This window comes from Rhinopithecus bieti, unplaced genomic scaffold, assembly GCF_001698545.2.
Source record: "Rhinopithecus bieti isolate Rb0 unplaced genomic scaffold, ASM169854v2 scaffold_3316, whole genome shotgun sequence".
NCBI classification, from domain to species: Eukaryota; Metazoa; Chordata; class Mammalia; order Primates; family Cercopithecidae; genus Rhinopithecus; species Rhinopithecus bieti.
Window position 1 is genome coordinate 240,098 of NW_016804424.1, and position 19,288 is coordinate 259,385.

The following is a 19,288-nucleotide window of genomic DNA, read 5'->3' on the forward strand; positions in this document are numbered from 1 at the left end:
TTGAGATGGAGTCTGGCTCTGTCGCCCAGGCTGGAGTGCAGTGGCCGGATCTCAGCTCACTGCAAGCTCCGCCTCCCGGGTTTACACCATTCTCCTGCCTCAGCCTCCCGAGTAGCTGGGACTACAGGCGCCCACCACCTCGCCCAGCTAGTTTTTTGTATTTTTTTTTAGTAGAGACGGGGTTTCAACGTGTTAGCCAGGATGGTCTCGATCTCCTGACCTCGTGATCCGCCCATCTCGGCCTCCCAAAGTGCTGGGATTACAGGCTTGAGCCACCGCGCCCGGCCCCAGCTATCTATTATTTCAAGAAGGTCAGAATAATATGAAAAAAGTGGAAAAATGTTACAGGCACTGAAATACTTACTAATATATAATATGGATAAAGATTAGAGTATTAAAGTGCCTTGAACTACAGAGGTCACTGAAAGATGCACCCAACAAATATGATGACGTTAAATTAAAACACGTAATTAAAATGTTAATGCCATTATCCATAGCATTTAAAATTACAATATAACTTTAATGTGGACATCTAAAATGTGGTGCCCAAACCATGATTTTCATGATTTTTCTCATTGTATGCTATTTATAGAGGACTGCAAAATACAATCATATTCAAGATACTTAACATCCATGTCTAGGCTAGTGGTTCCCAGTGAAGAGAACTGGGAATATCATCCCCCAGAGGACATAAGGAGAGGGATTTTTGGTTGTCATTTTTAAATGGTGGTGGTGCTACTGGCATCTAGTGAGTAGAGACCAGAGATGTTTCTAAACTTATAATGGCACAGATAGGACAGCCTCCACAACAAAGATTTGGTCCAAAGTGTCAACTGTGCCATTACTGTGGAATCCTAGTCTATCACAATGCTTTTTGGTTTATATATTCCAATCAAACCATTTAGTTTTATTATCTGGCTCGGTAGATAATAATATCTAGCGTTGGCAAAAGTGTCAGAAAGAGAACACTCTCATATATTGTTGGTGAACCTATCAACTGAAGTAATTGTTTTGAAGGGCAAATTGTAAATTTTAAAATCTGCATATACTTGCATTTCTTCTAAGAAGTAGCTCCTAATAATTTTATGTAATGGATACATGAAATTATATTGCAATAAAGATGATTTGTGCAGTATTATTTGTAATAAATAAACTTTGGAAATACATTAAATATTCATCCTTAGGAAACTTATTAAATAAATTAGCACATAGTCATAACATACGTGATAAAAAGAGGGTAGAACTGTGTATTCTAACAAGGAAAAAGAAATACAATATATTACAGATAATCGACAATTCAGGTTTTTGAGTTTACAATCAAATACACATACAGCAGAGGTCTAGAAGGATACAGAGTAAATATTAAGAAAAATGTATTTATGGAGAGAGAATGAGTGTAGGATGGCATATTCATATTTTAACCTTGCACGGTCTTATAATATTTGCATTTTTCCTATCTTTGGCAATTTGTGCTATTAAAAAATGTAATAAGAATGTCTCACATAGTAACACATATGTCTAAACGTGGCCCATCTTGTAAGGGTCATATAAAAAATTCACTTTGAGTAGGTTTAGTAAGTATTTCCTGGTGAAAGGGAATTAGATTGTAGACATATAAAGGACAATTAGAGGTTACAACAAAAAATGAGTGGAGTTCTGGTCAGATTTGAAAAGAAGTTGGTAAGAGTAGTGATGATACAGCAACACACAATTATGAGAGTTTTGATTTGATTCAAATGAAAGCTCACAGTTTTTAAATAAAATGCCTTATTTGGACATAGTTTAATTAGTATTTGCCTCAATCAAGCAAATGCTATTCTTCAATGCTGAATGTGTCTATGGGAAACTTCAGTTTCTATTTAAAAGTTAAATTATTTTTACAAACTCTTCTTTATAGTTATGTACTTGAATCTAATCACTTACATAGTTTTAATTTAAAGAATTGAGCATTGAAGATTAAAAATATTGAATAAAGAAATAAATTATGGAAATTATCTTCAGTTTGCAGCTTGCTTTACAAAGGTTTGGAAACCTCTTTTTTGTACAGCTCAAGCTTTCAAAAGCAAGGCTAGACCTTTTTAAGTACAGTCACAATCTTAACATTTTAAATGTAGTGATTCGTAGATAGAATCAATGAGGTCACTGGTTCATATTTCAGAATTCTAAGAGATTTTTAATATTAATGAGCCAAACACCTGAAGAAGTACTTTAGTAAGATCAATGCAGAACTTGTTACTGTTCAAATATGTAAGTAGTTAACACTTATCAGAACAGATTAAAAGCTTAAATATTTGTTTGAAACAACATACATAATAATACATTAGTGTTGAACTAATTCTCTTCTTACTCATTTACATATTACCTCAAAGGCATTTTACATTATATTCCCAAACCAGGCAAGCCCCAGGGCTCCATTCATAAAAATAAGCAAATACCATTTAAGGCATTAGTCTATAGTTCTTACTCTAGCAGGCCTTACTCTATGGATAAACTGTAAGGATTCCATGTAGGAATGACTGGGATTAAAGATTGCTCTATAGAGATTTCTTTCCTGGAGCACAAGTCTTTCTAGATTTGTTCAGAGAAACGATGAAAGCAATCTTAACCCTCATATAAGGCCATAAAAATTTGCCCCTAATTACCTACTTTAATTCGAAGCTTCACTTATAATTTGTCTTTATTCTGGAAAATAAGTATTATTTATTCTATTACATTTCTATTGGTTTTCTTTGCAATATTTCATATTTACTTTGTTTTAGCTAAACTTTTCTGGTATAGTGTACTAAAGACTTCTAACAAATTCTATACAGCAACAGACACAGGTATTATAATCATATCTTGCTATAATTAAATATTGTTACTTATTCACCGATATTTAAAAAATCAGGATCTAAACACACACACACACACACACACACACACACACACTATAGTTGGCTACACATACATTCCCTTGCATATAATATTTTGCTGTGAAAATCATGGTTTTAAAATTGGTCTTTTATTTAATTTTAACACAAAATGTAGGTATAGGAATGCCATAAGATTATTCTCCAGAATGTTGTGCATTTTCCTTTTTTAATTGTTAAAAAATAAGTTAAAATTGTTGCTGTTGTTTTTACCGTAGTCGTGTTATGTAGGGCTGGCATCATTCACTTCATGTGTATATTAGGAACCCAAGGCTAGGGGTCGAAAAATAACTTCAGAAAGATCACTTAATCTTGCTTCCTCATTTATTACCATGGATATTTTTAGTGGCTCAATTAAAACATACACATAATTACTGAAGACTTATTAGGCACTTCTGTACTGCAGGGTGACCAAAAAGAGGGCCACAAAGTTTTAGAATTCCAGAGTCCATCACTCACAGAGATTCCAATGTGAATGCAGCTCCTTGAAGACCGTATTGCAATTGAACTGTGACTCCTAAGGTGGTGCAGCACAGTGGCACTGATTATTGAGCAAGATGATTCTTGAGTAAGATGCAGTAAATAAATCAAGAAACGCATAGCTCTCTGATTGAGATGTAAACTAAAAATAAAATTTGAAGCCCTTCATCAACTGAATAGACTCAGTGTGCCAAGGAGACCCCAGAAAAACCTGAAAACTGAATTCCTGGACATGATGAGTTGGAAGGTCAAAAACACCTTGTTATACCCTCTCTCTTTTATGGCTTAAACAAGAGATCCCCAAACCCCAGGCCATGAACCAGTACTGCCTGAGCTCTGCACCCTGTCATATCAGCAGCAGCATTAGCTTCTCATAGGAGGGCAAACCCTATTGTGAAATGTGCATGCAAGAGATCTAAGCTACCTGCTCCTTATGAGAATCTAATGCCAATTACCCCTCCCCAACAATCTGTGGAAAAATTGTCTTCCACAAAACTGGTCCCTCATGCCAAAAAGTTGGGGATTGTTAGTTTAGAAACAACAGCTGACTGCATTAATGTTAAAACAGGAGGTCATAAAACTGCCAGAACAGACTCTTTGTGGCAATATGATACCAAATTATAAACAGGACCTAAGGCTATGCCAGGCCAGGGTAAGTCAGGTACCCCTGCACTTTTAAAAAATTGGCAAATGGGAACTAATTAAGCTAAAAAGCTTCTGCACAGCAAAACAAACTATCAACAGAGTAAACAGACAACTTATGGAATGGAAGAAAATATTTGCAAATTATGCATCTGGCAAAAGTCTAATTTCAGAACCTATGAGGAACTTAAACAAATTTAGAAGAAAAAAACCAAACAACCCCATTAAAATGTGGGCAAGGGACATGAAGAGACACTTCTCAAAAGGAGACATAAACATGACCAACAAGCATATGAAAAAATGTTCACTGTTACTAATTATAAGAGCAATGCAAATCAAAACCACAATGAGATATCATCTCACACCTATTATTAAAGGTGAAAAAATTACAGATGCTGGTGAAGTTGGGGAGAAAAAGGAATGGTTATACACTGTTGGTGGGAGTATAAATTAGTTCAATCATTGTGAAAGACATGGTGGTGATTCCTCAAAGACCTAAAAACAGAACTACCATTTGACCCAGTAATCCTATTACTGGGTATATACCCAAAGGAATATAAATTGTTCCATCATAAAGACACATGTTCACTGCAGCACTATTCACAATAGCAAAAACACAGTATAAACTAAATGCCCGTCAATGGTAGACTGAATAGTGAAAATGTGGTACATATACAGCATGGAATACTGTGCAGTCATAAAAAGAATGAGTTCGTGTCCTTTGCAGGGTCGTGGATGGAACTGGAGGCCTTTACCCTTTGCAAACTAATGCAGGAACAGAAAACCAAATACCACATGCTGTCACTTATAAGTGGGAGCCAAATGATGAGATCACATGGACACAAAGATGGGAACAACAGACATTGGAGCCTACTTGAGGGTAGAGATGGAAGGATGGAGAAGATCTGGTAAAATCACTAATGAGTACTAGGCTTAATACCTGCATGATGAAATAATCCGTACAACAAACCCCATGACACAAGTTTACTTATATAACAAATCTGCACATGTACCCTTGAACTTGAAAGTTAAATAAAATAAAATAAATTATAAATTAAAATAAAACCTCTTATTTTTGTTCTGAATACTAGCATCCTAGTGAGGTATAGCAAGGGCCTGACTATAAACGTGGAGGAGAAGAAATGGATGAGTTTATTAGTGGAGGTAAAAATTTGTTTAGTAGTTAATGACAATCTGGACTAAAAAGTGATTAATCTATTTTAAAAAGATTATTCTTGAATACTGTGAATAATGATGATACTTCAGTTGATGTCTGGTGTTGCCTGGTTTACAATGCTAACTACTTCTTGTTTTGCCCTTGTTCTCCCTCAAAAGGAATCTGGCATGCTTACAAGGGCTGCTTGCTTTAGTTCACACTTGCAATCCTCTGACCGTTCACAATCATATAAAGTAGAACCTGCTTCTTGTCACATCCACAAACAAGGTCCTACATCTTTTTTGAATGCCTATGATGTATATACTGATCTCTTCACATCTCACCAGTATCACTTACATGTAATTACATACTTTTCTTTATCATGAGTGTTCTTTTTTCCTCTCATTCATACTGTAGTGGGCAGAAGATATTTCTTACATTTTCTTTGTCTTTCTATCATGTCCAGAGCACCCAATTAACATGGTGAACTTAATCATACGGTTTGGGTCTTCTAGCAGAATATTCTAAAGCATATGATGACAAACTCCTAATCAGGAGGTCATTGTTATCCCCAAAATGGCAAGTGGTGACCAGTTTTGAACACCTGAACTCCATTTAAAAAGGAATCTCTACTTGGTGAAGTAGAGATTTTTTTTATGATATAAAAGTTACATTGTTGTTTTTTTCTTTAATTCAGGGATTGTCATAAATTTACATGCCATAGCTTTTAGTAATTTTAGATTTTTAAAAATTTGGTGTTTACTTCTTTTTCCTTTCCAGATACTTGGAGCATATGTGTTTGAGTAGGGGCAGCGTGGTTGGATCTGAGATACTGGTCTTCTACTGCTAAGGCTCCACAACTCTGCGCTTGGAGGGTAGAAGGATCTGACCACCTGTTGTTATGGGGGAGCTGCATGATATCATTTTGGTTTAGTGTAGTTCTTATTACCGTTGCTAGTCTTGGCTTAAGAGACAGTCTTCACTTTGATGGTATGTATAATTTACTTGGTGATCACAGTATTTCATTTCCATCTTGGTCTCTTCTATTCTTCAAAGATGAATATCCATATCTCCATTCAACCCATTCTCTTCATTGTACATATCTTCACATGACCTAGGCAGCCCTGCAACTTCTTTCCATTTCTCCAGCTTATCTGTGCATATAGAATAGCTCAAGTCTTTGTGTTTTGCCCCATCATTTTATTACTAGGGACACCGTATAATAATCTTTTCTGTCCCCGCTGTTGAAGAATAATCCAGTAAGCACATTGCCTGGAGGAAACTCCATACGAAAGCAGGTGCTAGTCTCTAGGTTCACATTTGGCTCGAAATCAGGGAATATATGCCAAATTCTCATAAAAAATGCTCATCATAATCTGGTATTCTTATATCCCAGGGACACATGAAAATTCTATAGTCATTCTAGCAATGTGAGATCAGGATGATAATTTTACTCTTACTGTTTTGATTCCATGCTCTGCAAACTTTTTGAGTATTCCTCCACATCTTGTCTTCAGGGGGTTGGGAAACACCATCATTTTTTCTTATTGGTAGATAAAAGAAAAACTTCTAATGGAGAATATTGTCCTCCCCTAAAGGCCAAGCATGCTAACTCTGAGACATCACCCACTGAGCTCCCTTCCACAGTCCTCTAACGGGGCTATAGCTGGTCCTGTTTTTTTAATTGTGTGACCCTTGGAAAGAGTCAGGCCTCAACTGTCAGTGGTTCTTTTTTAAATGTTTGGTGTTCAATATCTCTTTGACTTTATCTTTGAGCTAGATACTATTCATGAGCAACAGGAAAAATGTCATCTAACGTTGTGTTATACAACTTAATAATAATAGCAATATGCAAGCATTAGCACAGAAGAGCAAAGATAACTGGAGAAAATTAATTCACTTTGATTCAATAATTAAGAATTTCTTAGTATTTAAAAAAGATATCATAAAAGATGAGAAATATTTAATTTTAGAGTAAAACTGAGGGGCCTAGCTCATTTTTTAAGCAGCCTGACCCTCTGGTTAACCTGGAAATGATTATCATACAGAGACTGTATGGGAGATAAATTGGCTCATTAACTCCAGACTAGAACAATGTGACGGTGTTCATTTAGACCTCTAGAAAAGTTTACAGGACTCATTTTTAAATAATTTCATCTAAATTCTCTGTATCTTACTATAAAATAATCCAAATTAGCCTTACATAAGCAACTGTTAAAAACTATTTCAGAGAACACTTCCGCTTTCTTATTTTAGAGAAGTATGCTCCTGTTTTTGTTGTCTCAGTATAATTTCTGTCATGTTACTTTTTATCTAAACAGTAAGAGTCATTGCTCCACGGACCTTTCACTTGCACAAAACAATGGCAAAGACGGATTTTCCTATGGTGAGAAAATCAGTAAAATTAGGATATGCAGAATATGTCATCACATGAAATACTCACATCAGAGCAATCCATAAAAATATGTGAGTGGGACACCATTTTACATTCTTATGTGGGTTGGAAATTTTGGAGCCATAATAAATTAACTCAAATTGTTTTAGCTTAAATCTGGCCCTTGGCTTTTCTTTTATAAAATACTGTTTTATTTTTTGTGAGAATTATAAATGAGTTTTTGTGATGAATAGAAAGTATAGTTTATGAATGCACTTGATTTCACCTACACCACTGCAAAATAAAGCTTGATGAAAATTCTCTGCTTTGCATTTCAAGTCTTTCTCCATTTAGCAGTACCCTCATAACCATAAAAAACTCAAAGAAAAGAGGAAGAGAGAAAAGAAATTCAAAAGATGACTAGCCTATGGTCAACACATACGGAACAAAGTTGTCCAAAATATTGCCATAACTTCTCTACTGACAATTCATTCCACTCTAGAGTCTTGTCAGACCTCCCAGATTCATTGACAGACTATTATATTCAGAAAGACTGTTGAAAACTTTCAGCACTTAGAAATGCTCTTCAGACATATAAAAATGTCTTTATTTATAATGGAACATATAACACCTGCCAAATTTGTAGGTTTGAAACCACTTCCAATAAGAATTAAAAGGCCCTCTTCCTTGCTGAAATAGGACTATCTCAATATATGACTTGTCTGTTCATAAGAAATAGTGAGTTCTTGTCTCTGATGTTGCAATTTAGTTTAAAATCACTTTATGATGACAGGGTACATAAAGATGATAAAACTATAAAGATAACAGCCTAATCTTCAAAGATGACCAATCATTGATAAAAGATTAAATAACATAAACATCTAAAATGCCAGATTATCAGCTGGTTGGCACACTCTCTGTGTTGAAGTATGCCAAGGTATTACTGATAAGTGAAAAATGCTTTTTCCTCTATGTTATGCAGACATCTATCCTCCATCAAGAGGGGCAAATGAATTGTAATAGCTTTGAATTTACAAGATATACATGTATTTTTCAATTACAATATATGTAAAATGCTGATAAGTGATATACTGTAAAACATTCAAATTCTTTTCTTAAAAAATAACACCTTGTTGCTGGAAATTTTAAGCACCCTATAATCATCACTTTTTTGAATTGTAATAACAATTTTATATATACATACAAGAATGATTAGGCATGCTGGTCCTATAAAACTCCAAATAAAGTTGTTTTCTGTGCTAAGCCAACATCTGAAAAGTAAATAAAAGATTAATCTATAAACATGTTTGCATGTACTTTAACATAGCAAAATTATCAAAGATATGCAAAGCACATTCAAAATTGTGTTTCAAATGCCTATGAAATCATTTTAACTTACACTTTGGTTGTGCCATAGTATCTGTATCCTAGTGCTGCTGAAAATCCAACTACCACGGCTGGGCTTAGATAGCCAAAGATATAAAAATTCTTGTGCAAAAATCCCTTGTTGTAGATGACTCCCACAACAATGAGATAGAGATGTATGCCTTCAATGCACATCCATGCAAAAGCAGCTAAAAAGAAGTAGTGTAGCAGTCCGGCAATGACTGAACAGAAGAGCTAGAAATCAAAGAAAAAAAAACATTGGCAGTGTTTGCTTTAAAATTATCATAACATACAATCTCAACTTGCGCTGTAAATCACCACTTTCTTTATACTATAAAGTATGCCACATATTTTAATGATGAATCATACTAAAATATCATGTCAGTTCTTAAAGATGCACCAGTTCTAGCTGATTTAGGAAAACAACTGTGCTTCATCAACGTGAAATATTAACCATCTTGTGATAGAACTAAGTTACTGTTTTTGTCCACAGGTTTATAACTTTTATATATTTATGTTATGTGATAAATTGTGGATTGTTCACACGTAAACCATGGTATCTTGGTGAATATGTTAGTATTTAAGTTGATTTCTGTTTTGGAGATACCTCTCTTTTCCTTTATTTTATTCATGCTCGAAGAATGAAAATGACTTACAATACTCTACTAAACAAAATAAAATAAATATCTTAGGTGACAAAAATAAAATTTACAAAATAGATTAATAATATATTTCATCAAAATATCCATTACAGAATTACTTTAAATTGTTAAGATTATCATATAAATTTGAGACGGCTTTCACTTAAACATTCTTTTCAGTGTTTATTTCTCAACTAGAACTAAAGTTAGGCCTATAAGAAATAACAGAAAAAGAAGTAGTTATACTTTCTCATAATAGTAAAGCTAAAGGTATATATCATGGGAGAGATAACATAATACATACTTATGTACCTATCCCATTTAAAAAAAAAACAAAATATAATTCAAGAGTAATGATATGACATACTAAATATGTTAGAGAGTACTCTATAAGGCCGGGGAACAGAAAGATCATTGGTAATTAAAATTTGGAAATCACTAGCAAGGAAGTGGGATTGAGGAAAAATAGGACAAATTTAATAGGTGAAAAGTAGTTGAAAGTAAACACTGTAAGGAGTAGTTTTGGGGTGAAGATAATGGTGGAAGGTAACTGAAAGAGGAACTAGGCATTGGAGGATAGTGGGAGATACATAAAATTGGAAAGTGTTACGAATACCACTGCAAAACATAAAAACAGATAAGGAGTTTACAGTCTGGTGTATACTATTTAAAATAAACACTTCTTGCCATCTACTTCAGAAGAAAACCTTGCTAACTGATTGTTAGTTTCAGTCTTTGAAAGATTTCTAAGAATGGAAATATGGAGGCAATTTCACTTTCTATGGTCATGAGAATACACTTCTCCAATGTCCAACTGCAAGGGGTGCAAATGACCTAAGGCTTCAGCTGCAGCTGTAGGAAATCCATTGTTCTTTACACTTCTCATAGGCTGCTGCCAGCCCATGACTGAGCACAGTAGGGTTACTGCTGTGAGAAACAAAGGATTCCTCTTACAAAGGATTCCTGCTCCTGAGGGACAAAAGATTTCCCTGACAGGTAACTTTGGCTCAAGGACTTCCAAGAGGATTCCTTAACACCTGTGCTGACTTTTCCTTAGAACTGCATTACTGTGTGGAACGCTTTTGCCCACTCTTCTTTCCTTCCCTCAGGATCATACCTGAATCTTGGCCTGATAGCTTTCCAAGCCTCTCTCTTCCCATTTGCTCTCACCAGCAATTCCCTTAATAAATCTATTGCATGTTTAACCCCATCTTAACACCTGCTTCTAGGAGGACCCAGACCAATACAATATGAAACCATTTGGGAAGGTTCAAATGATTCAAAATCAATTATCTTGGGAAATGAGAAGTTAGAAAAGAAACTAGGTAAAACCAATTTATCACATTCCAACCTATAAACTGTGACTGCATTTATGTTCAGTCCCCATTCTAAGATAAACTTTATTTCTAATTCTCTCTCTCCTTGGTCTTTGTTTAACGTCCATTTAAAAACAAAACAGAACAACAAAAAAGTATTTATTCAGTTTGTTGCAAAGTTTTAATTTGTCCTAATAATTCATCACAATGAGGGCCATTTTTGCTGAATGGACTCAATAAGTAGTTTGCTTAGCTGTGTTAGCATTATCAAACTTAGAAAGGATAGCTGAAGCACAAATTATAGAGTATGTCTGCCCCATTAAACCCTAAATTACAATTAATGTTTCTATGACATACACATTTAAGAAAGTACACATATCATAGGACGAACATAGAGATTAGGATGCCTACATACCTTATTAGTATTTGTATTGATCCCAACAAGAAAAACAAGTTCAGCAAGAAATAGGCTACAACAAAGATTTTTGTGAATTGTTGTCCTGGTGCTTTGAATTTCACTGAAGAACCAGAAGGTAAAAATGCAGATGGCAAGACAAATCAGTGAAATAATTATTCCTAGTTGAGTGATCCTTGTAAGAATATTATAATCTTTAATACCCTAAGGGAAAATAATAATAAAGCTGTTAAAAGAATAACTCAGTAACTTGTCAAAGGAACTACAACATATAATGAACTTCCTTTTTTGGTGAAACATTAATCAAAATGTTCATAAAATGTAAAACTATAAATGTGCATTTAGATGAGAAAAATTTCGTACTTCTGAAAATCCTCAATATCCACATAAATCTGATGTAAATCATGTAGCACTTTAACAGTTCTGTAATTGGTGATTTTTTTCTAGGCATAGTATTAGTATTAGTACATGGTTTAATAATGTTATCGTCATTAATTTCATTACATTAGAAAGGCAATCCATTATTGTAATGTGAAAATGGTTAATTAAAACAGATTTATCAGTGGTAAGACTAAGTCTTATGTCTATGCAGTGATTCATCTAAAACACGTGAAACAAAGGTGTTAGCAATGCTGAATACAAGGATTATCGAGTAACATTGTTCAGAAACTTTAAAATATAAAATGTTGGTTTTATCCTAACTAGATGAATACTTATGTTTATATAAAGAATAGATGTTTATTTGCTTAACTTCAGGAAAAAATCATCGTTAGGACTGACATCATGTTTACGTATATTTATTTGGTTACTTTATATATTTAATGATAGATTATAAATAAATATAATATAATGGAGATGATAGCACAGAGCTATAAAATAAGAAATTATTTTGTGATAAATATACAATGTAAGTAAGATATTTCAAAAGCAAAATACATATCATGAAACCATTCACCTTAGAGAGATTCTTCATGTTTAAAAATCGTGTGGGGTTCTACATTGCTAAAAGTATGATGTTAGTTATAAGTGTGCTAATACTTATTGGCCAATGGTCAAATATTTTCAGGAGCTTTGTCATGTATAAAAATAAATCGTCATCACAAAAAAGTGCCTTTAAATTCCATGATACATTAAAATGGGCAAATGGCTCTTGAAAGCAGCATTACAAACTAATTTTATATGTAATCTACCAGATATTACAGACTAGATAAGTCTCAAACTAGAAATAATCTTAAATGCATACTAGATATGTTCTAGAAGGTAGGCAGGAAAACAGACAGAAAGAAAGATCCTGTTGGGATTTTTTCTCTTACACTAAATGTGCTATCTAAACCCAAGAAAAATATATAAAAAATTAAATATTCTCTTGAATAACATGGAAAAAAACAGAAAAAGGAATATTTATAAATATGAAAGGGAAAGTTCTCTTACAATGGAAGGCCCAGAGGACATCAAAATTGCAAAATGTGTCAGGTGATTACAGCGGCATGAGGTGTGCGTCTCATTTGAGTATGTCAGCTCACAGCCCTCTGAAGACCAGGTGCCATTCATGGTATCAGGTGAGTAATTCCAAAATGCACATAGACTCTTATACCTATCTGTGATCTGAAAAAAAGATAAAAAGTTACATACATAGTACTGCTTTTGTCATACTTAAAATACCATTAATGTGATTGAAACAATGGCTTAACAGTGAAACACAAAACAAATTATAAAAAATAAAGGCGGCTATGTGGAAGAATGGAAATTTATATTGCAACAATGCTATATTTCATCAATTTTGTCTCACAAATGTGATAATTTTTATTAAATTATTCATATGTCATTTACCACAGTGCATAATTTTCATTTGCATCTTCATTCAGTACATGTTTGTTGAGTATTGACTAGATATTTGTCACTAATCCAAGTACTAAAAGTACAACAGTGAACAAAAGAGAAAAAATTGTTTGTATCGTTGACATTACATTCTAGTTAGAGATGAAAAATTACTCAATGAGAAAAGTAACCCTGGATAAGAAGAAAGAAAGTGATACGGAGGGTTGTCCAAGGGGATGTCTCCTAGATTATGCCTAAGCAGGTACTTCAATGAAGTGAAGGGGGGGTCCAACAGACTTGGGAACAGAGGGTTCCAAACAGTTGGAAATGCAAATGGACAAGCTCTGAAGTGAGACTGACCAGAGGCATTCCAGAAACTTGTGGAAGCCAGTTAAGTTAGAGCACAGTAAGTGAGATAAAGAATAGTGAAGACGAGATCAGATACAGATATGGGACAGATGACACACAGACAGTGTGATAGTTATTCAATAAACGGTGGAGTTCTTATCATACTTTTATATTAACTAATCATAACACCACACCTAATGTATGGTTTAATAATAATTCATCAATAAAATGTTGAACTTGTAGAAATAAAAACTATTTCCAGTTATATAACAATTTACACTTAACTAGGTGCTTGCTTTCTTACTTTGTTTAGTTCAACCCTCATAAATGGTCTCTGAAATAAATGCTATATTATGTTAAGAGGCCAAAACATGTTATTTTAAGGTGTATTTAAAACTAAACATTGATAAATGGAGTAACATAGAATCAAATTCCAATTTTCAGACAACTATTATTAAAGAAAACGTATCTTGAGTGTCAAATGTATGATATATACTGTTCAAGGAGTGAGGATTATCAATCAAAAAGATAAAGTATCAGCTCTTCAACGATGATAGAAACTCAGATGATTTAAATACAGTAAGATAATTGTTTAATGGAATAGATGCTAAATACAACCCTTAGGTCAATAGTTGGAGCACTGACAAAAACAGTGTGAGTTTTTTTGGAATGAGTCTGGAAAGATAATTGAGTTAAAATTGGAGAGATTGCTAGAAGTTTGTCAAGGAGGTCAAGCTACATGAAGAAAACTGAAATTCTTTTAGATCCTCAAAAAGAGCCTGGGAAGTGCCTAATTCTAGAGAAAGCAGAGGGACTGTAGAATTGAGGAGCCAGACTAAGTTGTGATTATGCATACCATTCAAAAACAGACTTAAGTGAGGGTCTGTTTACACATTGATCTTCCACCATGTCCCACCATATTTTCTTAATTTTCCTAATCCTTCCAACCAGACTTCTGTCCCGAGAAACTGGCCAAAAATAAACTGCTTTTGGGTACTGACATTCAGGATCTTCCAATGCCATGGCCAGGAGCCTGCCTGATGAAAACTCTAGTGAAGCACACCACTGCCACAAGGCCAGGAGAGCACACCGTGTCTCATTATTAAATGGGAATGGGTGGTCACGAACCCCCAGACATCTGAGGACAAGCTCCAACAAGAAAGACAGGGCACCAAGGTGAACGATCCAAACAAAGAAAGTCAAGAGCAAGATGACGCAGGGAGCAGAAAAGAGTTTTTTAAAAAAATATGTAAATAAAAGGCGAAAGATTTATACGATCTGAAGAGGCAGGAGAATGGCGTAAACTCCGGGAGGCGGAGCTTGGCAGTGAGCTGAGAATCCGGCCCACTGCACTCCAGCCTGGGGCCGATCAGAGCGAGATCCGTCTCAAAAAAAAAAAAAAAAAAAAAAAAAAAAATATATAATATATATAAATCTATATATATTATCTATATCTATCTACATATATATATATATCTCAGAGGATGCAGATACTATACCCATTAAACAAAATCAGGATTGAAAAAGTAAAGTTTCATGAATAAAGTATAAAGTAAAAATAAAAAGTACAAGAAAAATTAAAAATAGGGAATGAAGAAAGTTTAAAAACTCCAATATTAGAAGCTCAGTCTGGGAGTCTAATACATACTAAAGGAACATAAAAAGAGTGCAGAGATACTGACAGGGAGAGATTACCAAAGAAATCATTGTCAGAAAATTCCTAAGCTGAAGACCATACATTTTCAGACTGACAGACCTCACAAGATTGTTTACTGCAATTAATGAAGGAAGATTGCAACAGCAAAGTACATTTAAAGATTTTGGAATACAAGAATAAGATTCCAAAACTTTAAAGAGAGATAAAGAGAAAGAGACTGATTGCATTCAAAAGACAAATATTTTAATTAAAATATTAAATGCATTCACTTCTCCAGGTTACCTTGAAGCTAGAAGATATAAGACAAGTATAGAAAGATCTGAGAAAAAACATAACTCTGGTACTGGTATTACTAACAAGTATAAGGGTAAGGTAGAAAAACATATTTGTGTGTGTGTGTATATTTGTATATTTATATAAAACCTAATAATGCAAGAGCTACAAAATTGACCTTCTCTAGCGAGCGAGAGCTGCACAGGCCCTACGCGGCCGCCTCAGCCATGTCGGACTTCGCGAGTTCGAGCGGGCACTCAACGAGAAATAAACAAGAGCGGGCAAGTGAGAAACCGGCATAGGAAGCGCAGCCAAGCCGCTCTCGAATCCGGGACCGCAAAGCCGGAGCGGAGCCGTGACCGGCGCACCGGGACCAGCGGAGCGCCTCCCGGGACAGGCGGCGACGAGCCAAACCTTTGACCAGAGGCGCTAAAGAGGAAGCACGGTGGACTGATTCGTTCCCCCCGCCCACGAGAGAAGAAGAAGGGTCCCGTAAATACTGGGACGTGCCACCTCCGGGCCTTTGAGCACATCACCCCAATGCAGTACAAGGCATGCAAGCTGGCGGGTCAGATTCCAGCCAGTGGGGGTGCTTCTTCCCCACCATGACCCCTGACGGTCTGCTGTGACCCACGCCGGCGCCCGTGGTCGGGAGCCAGATGACTAGACAAGCCCGGGCGCCTCTACGTGGCAACATACCCTTTGCATCACTGAGGAGGCCATGATGGATTTCTTCAACGCAAGATGCGCCTAGGGGGGCTGACCCCAGGCCCCTGGCAACCCAGTGTTGGCTGTGCAGATTAACCAGGACAAGAATTTTGCCTTTTTGGATTCCGCTCAGTGACGAGACACCCAGGCCCATGGCCTTGATGGCATCTCTTCCAAGGCCAGTCACTAAAAGATCCGCAGGCCTCCATGACTACCAGCCGCTTCCTGGCATGTAGAGAACCCTACGTCTATGTGTCCTGGGGGTTGTGTCACTGTGGTCTGTGACTCTGCCCACAAGCTGTTCATCGGGGGCTTACCCAACTACCTGAACGATGACCAGGTCAAAGAGCTGCTGACATCCTTTGGGCCCCTCAAGGCCTTCAACCTAGTCAAGGACAATGCCACGGGGCTCTCCAAGGGCTACGCCTTCTGTGAGTACGTGGACATCAACGTCACGGATCAGGCCATTGCGGGGCTGAACGGCATGCAGCTGGGGGATAAAGAAGCTGCTGGTCCAGAGGGAGTGTGGGAGCCAAGAATGCCACGCTGATGAGCCCCCCCGAGCACCATCATCAGACGCCGGAACCGTGCAAGTGCCGGGCCTGATGAGCTCCCAAGTGCGATGGGCGGCCCCGACTGAGGTTTCTGTGCCTCATGACATGGTGCTGCCGGAGGAGCTGCTGGACGACGAGGAGTACGAGGAGATCGTGGAGGACGTGCGGGACGAGTGCAGCAATACGGGCTTGTCAAGTCCATCGAGTCCCCCGCCCTGGTGGACGGTGTCGAGGTGCCCGGCTGCGGAAAGACTTGTGGAGTTCACCTCTGTTTTGACGCCAGAAGCCTTGAGGCCTGACGGCCGCAATTCGCCAACAGAGTGGTTGTCACAAATACTGTGACCGCCCGACTCTTATCACCGCCGGGACTCTGGTAGAGGCGGCTGGGGGAGGGTGGGGCAGGGCTGGCTGGGGCTTCTAACCCACCCCGCCCCCGCTCTTATCCCCTATGAAGCACGATGGGCAGAGGATGACAGCTGCAGAACAAACACCAGCACTGGAATTGCAGCAATTAAGGGTGGGGGGCGGGGGTTGGGGTTAGGGCCAGGGAGGGGACTGGGAATGGCGCACACCAGCCCCACAGCAGACAACACACGGGCATGGGGACAGGGTGCACAGCAGGGCGGGTAGGACCCCCAGCCCCTCCCAAAAAAGCCTATCCTTCTCCCTTAGACCCCTTTCTCCTCCCCTTCCCCACGGTAGGAACATAGCGTGTTTTATATTTTTATGGCCAAACTTTTGAATTTTGTTGTCCGGCCCTCAGTGCCCTGCCTCTCCCCTTCCACAGCTCTGTTCCTTCGGCCTCTGGTCTCTCTGATCCCCTCTGGGTCTTCCGTAGTTGATTTTTCCTCTTTAGGTCTCCCCGACCTGCCGCAGTGCCTCTCCTACTCTCCTGTGGCAGTTTCATATTTGCTAAGGACGAATTTGCTCATTAAACATTTTGTTGTATTTTACTTTAAGAAAAAAAAAAAAAATTGACCTTCTCTGCTTCCTCTCTCAAGCAGCCACTGGAGAATATGCCAGCAAAATACATACATAAACTAAGAAAGAGGAAGACATTGCTGGAGGAAACATGGCATCTGACACAGGAGAGGAGTGAGGTGAATGGTGAATGATATGTGAAAATGATAGGGGGAAGGGAAGGCATGCCCAGGCTGATAAATGACCCAGGGGTAGATCATCCAGACAGCATCAAGGCTACAGAGCCTTGGGAATGACGCCTCCAAGACAACAAACTGGCTGATAGATAAGCTTACTTGTTTGAATGTTTTGAAAAGAGATTTATAATTCTGTCAAATATTTTGGAGACACATTAACAATGGATAAATAGAAATATAAGCAAATGAAAATAAACGAATTTATTAACACCAGGAAAATGACCGAACTCCGTGATTCAGTTGTGAATAACACACCAATTTATAGTATTATAAACACTGAAAACCGATTTAACCAAAAATTGGAGGTAAGCATGAGTGGATGGATGGTTGAGAGAGTGTGTATATCACAGCAGAAGATTTGTGTAAGAAAACTAAATCTGAATCTTCCATAGATGGAAGTCAGCAGATTACATCTACTTTTTAGAAGCTTAAGATAAGAGGAGTTACTACTTTTTGGTTTTTTGGTTGAAGATGATCCAGTACCAAAGGGGAATGGTTTTATTTTTTATGAGGCAGAGACTTGAGTCTTTTTATTAACTGAGACACTGACACTAATGTGGAGAGATCCACAAAAGATGAGATGGTGGATGGAGCATAATTTCTTGGGAAGTAGACTGGTATGGATGTAGTGGGCCAAACTGGCCAGGAGTATCATAGTTTTTAAGAGCATGGACTCTGGAGGAAGGCTGCAGGGGCTTGAAACCTTTTTCTACCAGATAATTGTTGAGTGACAATGAGCAAATTATTTCATCTCACAGGCTCAGTTTCCTCATCTATAAAATAGTAATAATAGTATGTACTTCATATGGCTTTTGTAAGCATTAAATGAGTTTTTTTTGTTTGTTTGTTTGCTTTTTTTTTTTTTTGTAAAAAACTTAGAATACTGCCTGGTTTCTAATCTAAGCACTATGTAATTATTGATTGCTATGATAATTGTTAATATTACTATAATTAGTGTTACTATTCTTCTGAGATACTGTAGAAGTATGTATCAATCAGTCAAATCACAGATCAATTATCAGGGAACCAGGACACTGAAGATATTATTTATGAGATAGTTTTTATTTCATCAGGTGAAAAAATGGGACCAAAATTTCATTCTCAGAGAGAGGGAACTAGAGACTAAGTAGGTCTATTGTCAGAGAAGAGTGGTGAAATTTCATAACGGTCATTACTTTGAATGGAAAATACATTTGAGCAGAAAGGCAGATAAAAGCAATTAAGTTTTCCCAGGAATTACTGTGAAGAGTTTTTGTTTAAATAAGCATTTTGTTTTGTGTCTTTGTCAAACAGGGATTGGTGAAGTGGGTTGTTCTTGGCAACTCTTTAGCTCTCAAAACATTCTACTGATAAAAACCAGAAAAACCGTCAGACCATGTAAAAGAACAGTGTTTGGTTTCTAGTATTAAAAGTGTATTTTGCATTTAGCATCTTAAAAATAAGTCTAAGTTTGG

At 36.9% G+C, this 19,288-nt stretch overlaps 1 protein-coding gene and 1 pseudogene across 1 annotated transcript in view; one reads left to right on the forward strand and one right to left on the reverse strand.

The window, feature by feature from the left end:
* The window catches only part of ADGRL4 (adhesion G protein-coupled receptor L4), a 135,752-nt gene that overhangs the window by 36,155 nt on the left and 80,309 nt on the right, over positions 1 to 19,288 (reverse strand). The window contains exons 9-12 of the mRNA XM_017868252.1: positions 12,751 to 12,924; positions 11,320 to 11,523; positions 8,961 to 9,181; positions 8,766 to 8,832 (exon numbers count right to left, since the gene is read on the reverse strand). Of these exons, the coding sequence (XP_017723741.1) occupies positions 8,766 to 8,832; positions 8,961 to 9,181; positions 11,320 to 11,523; positions 12,751 to 12,924 (666 nt within the window). The remainder of the gene's footprint in view (positions 1 to 8,765; positions 8,833 to 8,960; positions 9,182 to 11,319; positions 11,524 to 12,750; positions 12,925 to 19,288) is intronic.
* Positions 15,775 to 16,976, forward strand: LOC108527079 (splicing factor U2AF 65 kDa subunit pseudogene; annotated as a pseudogene).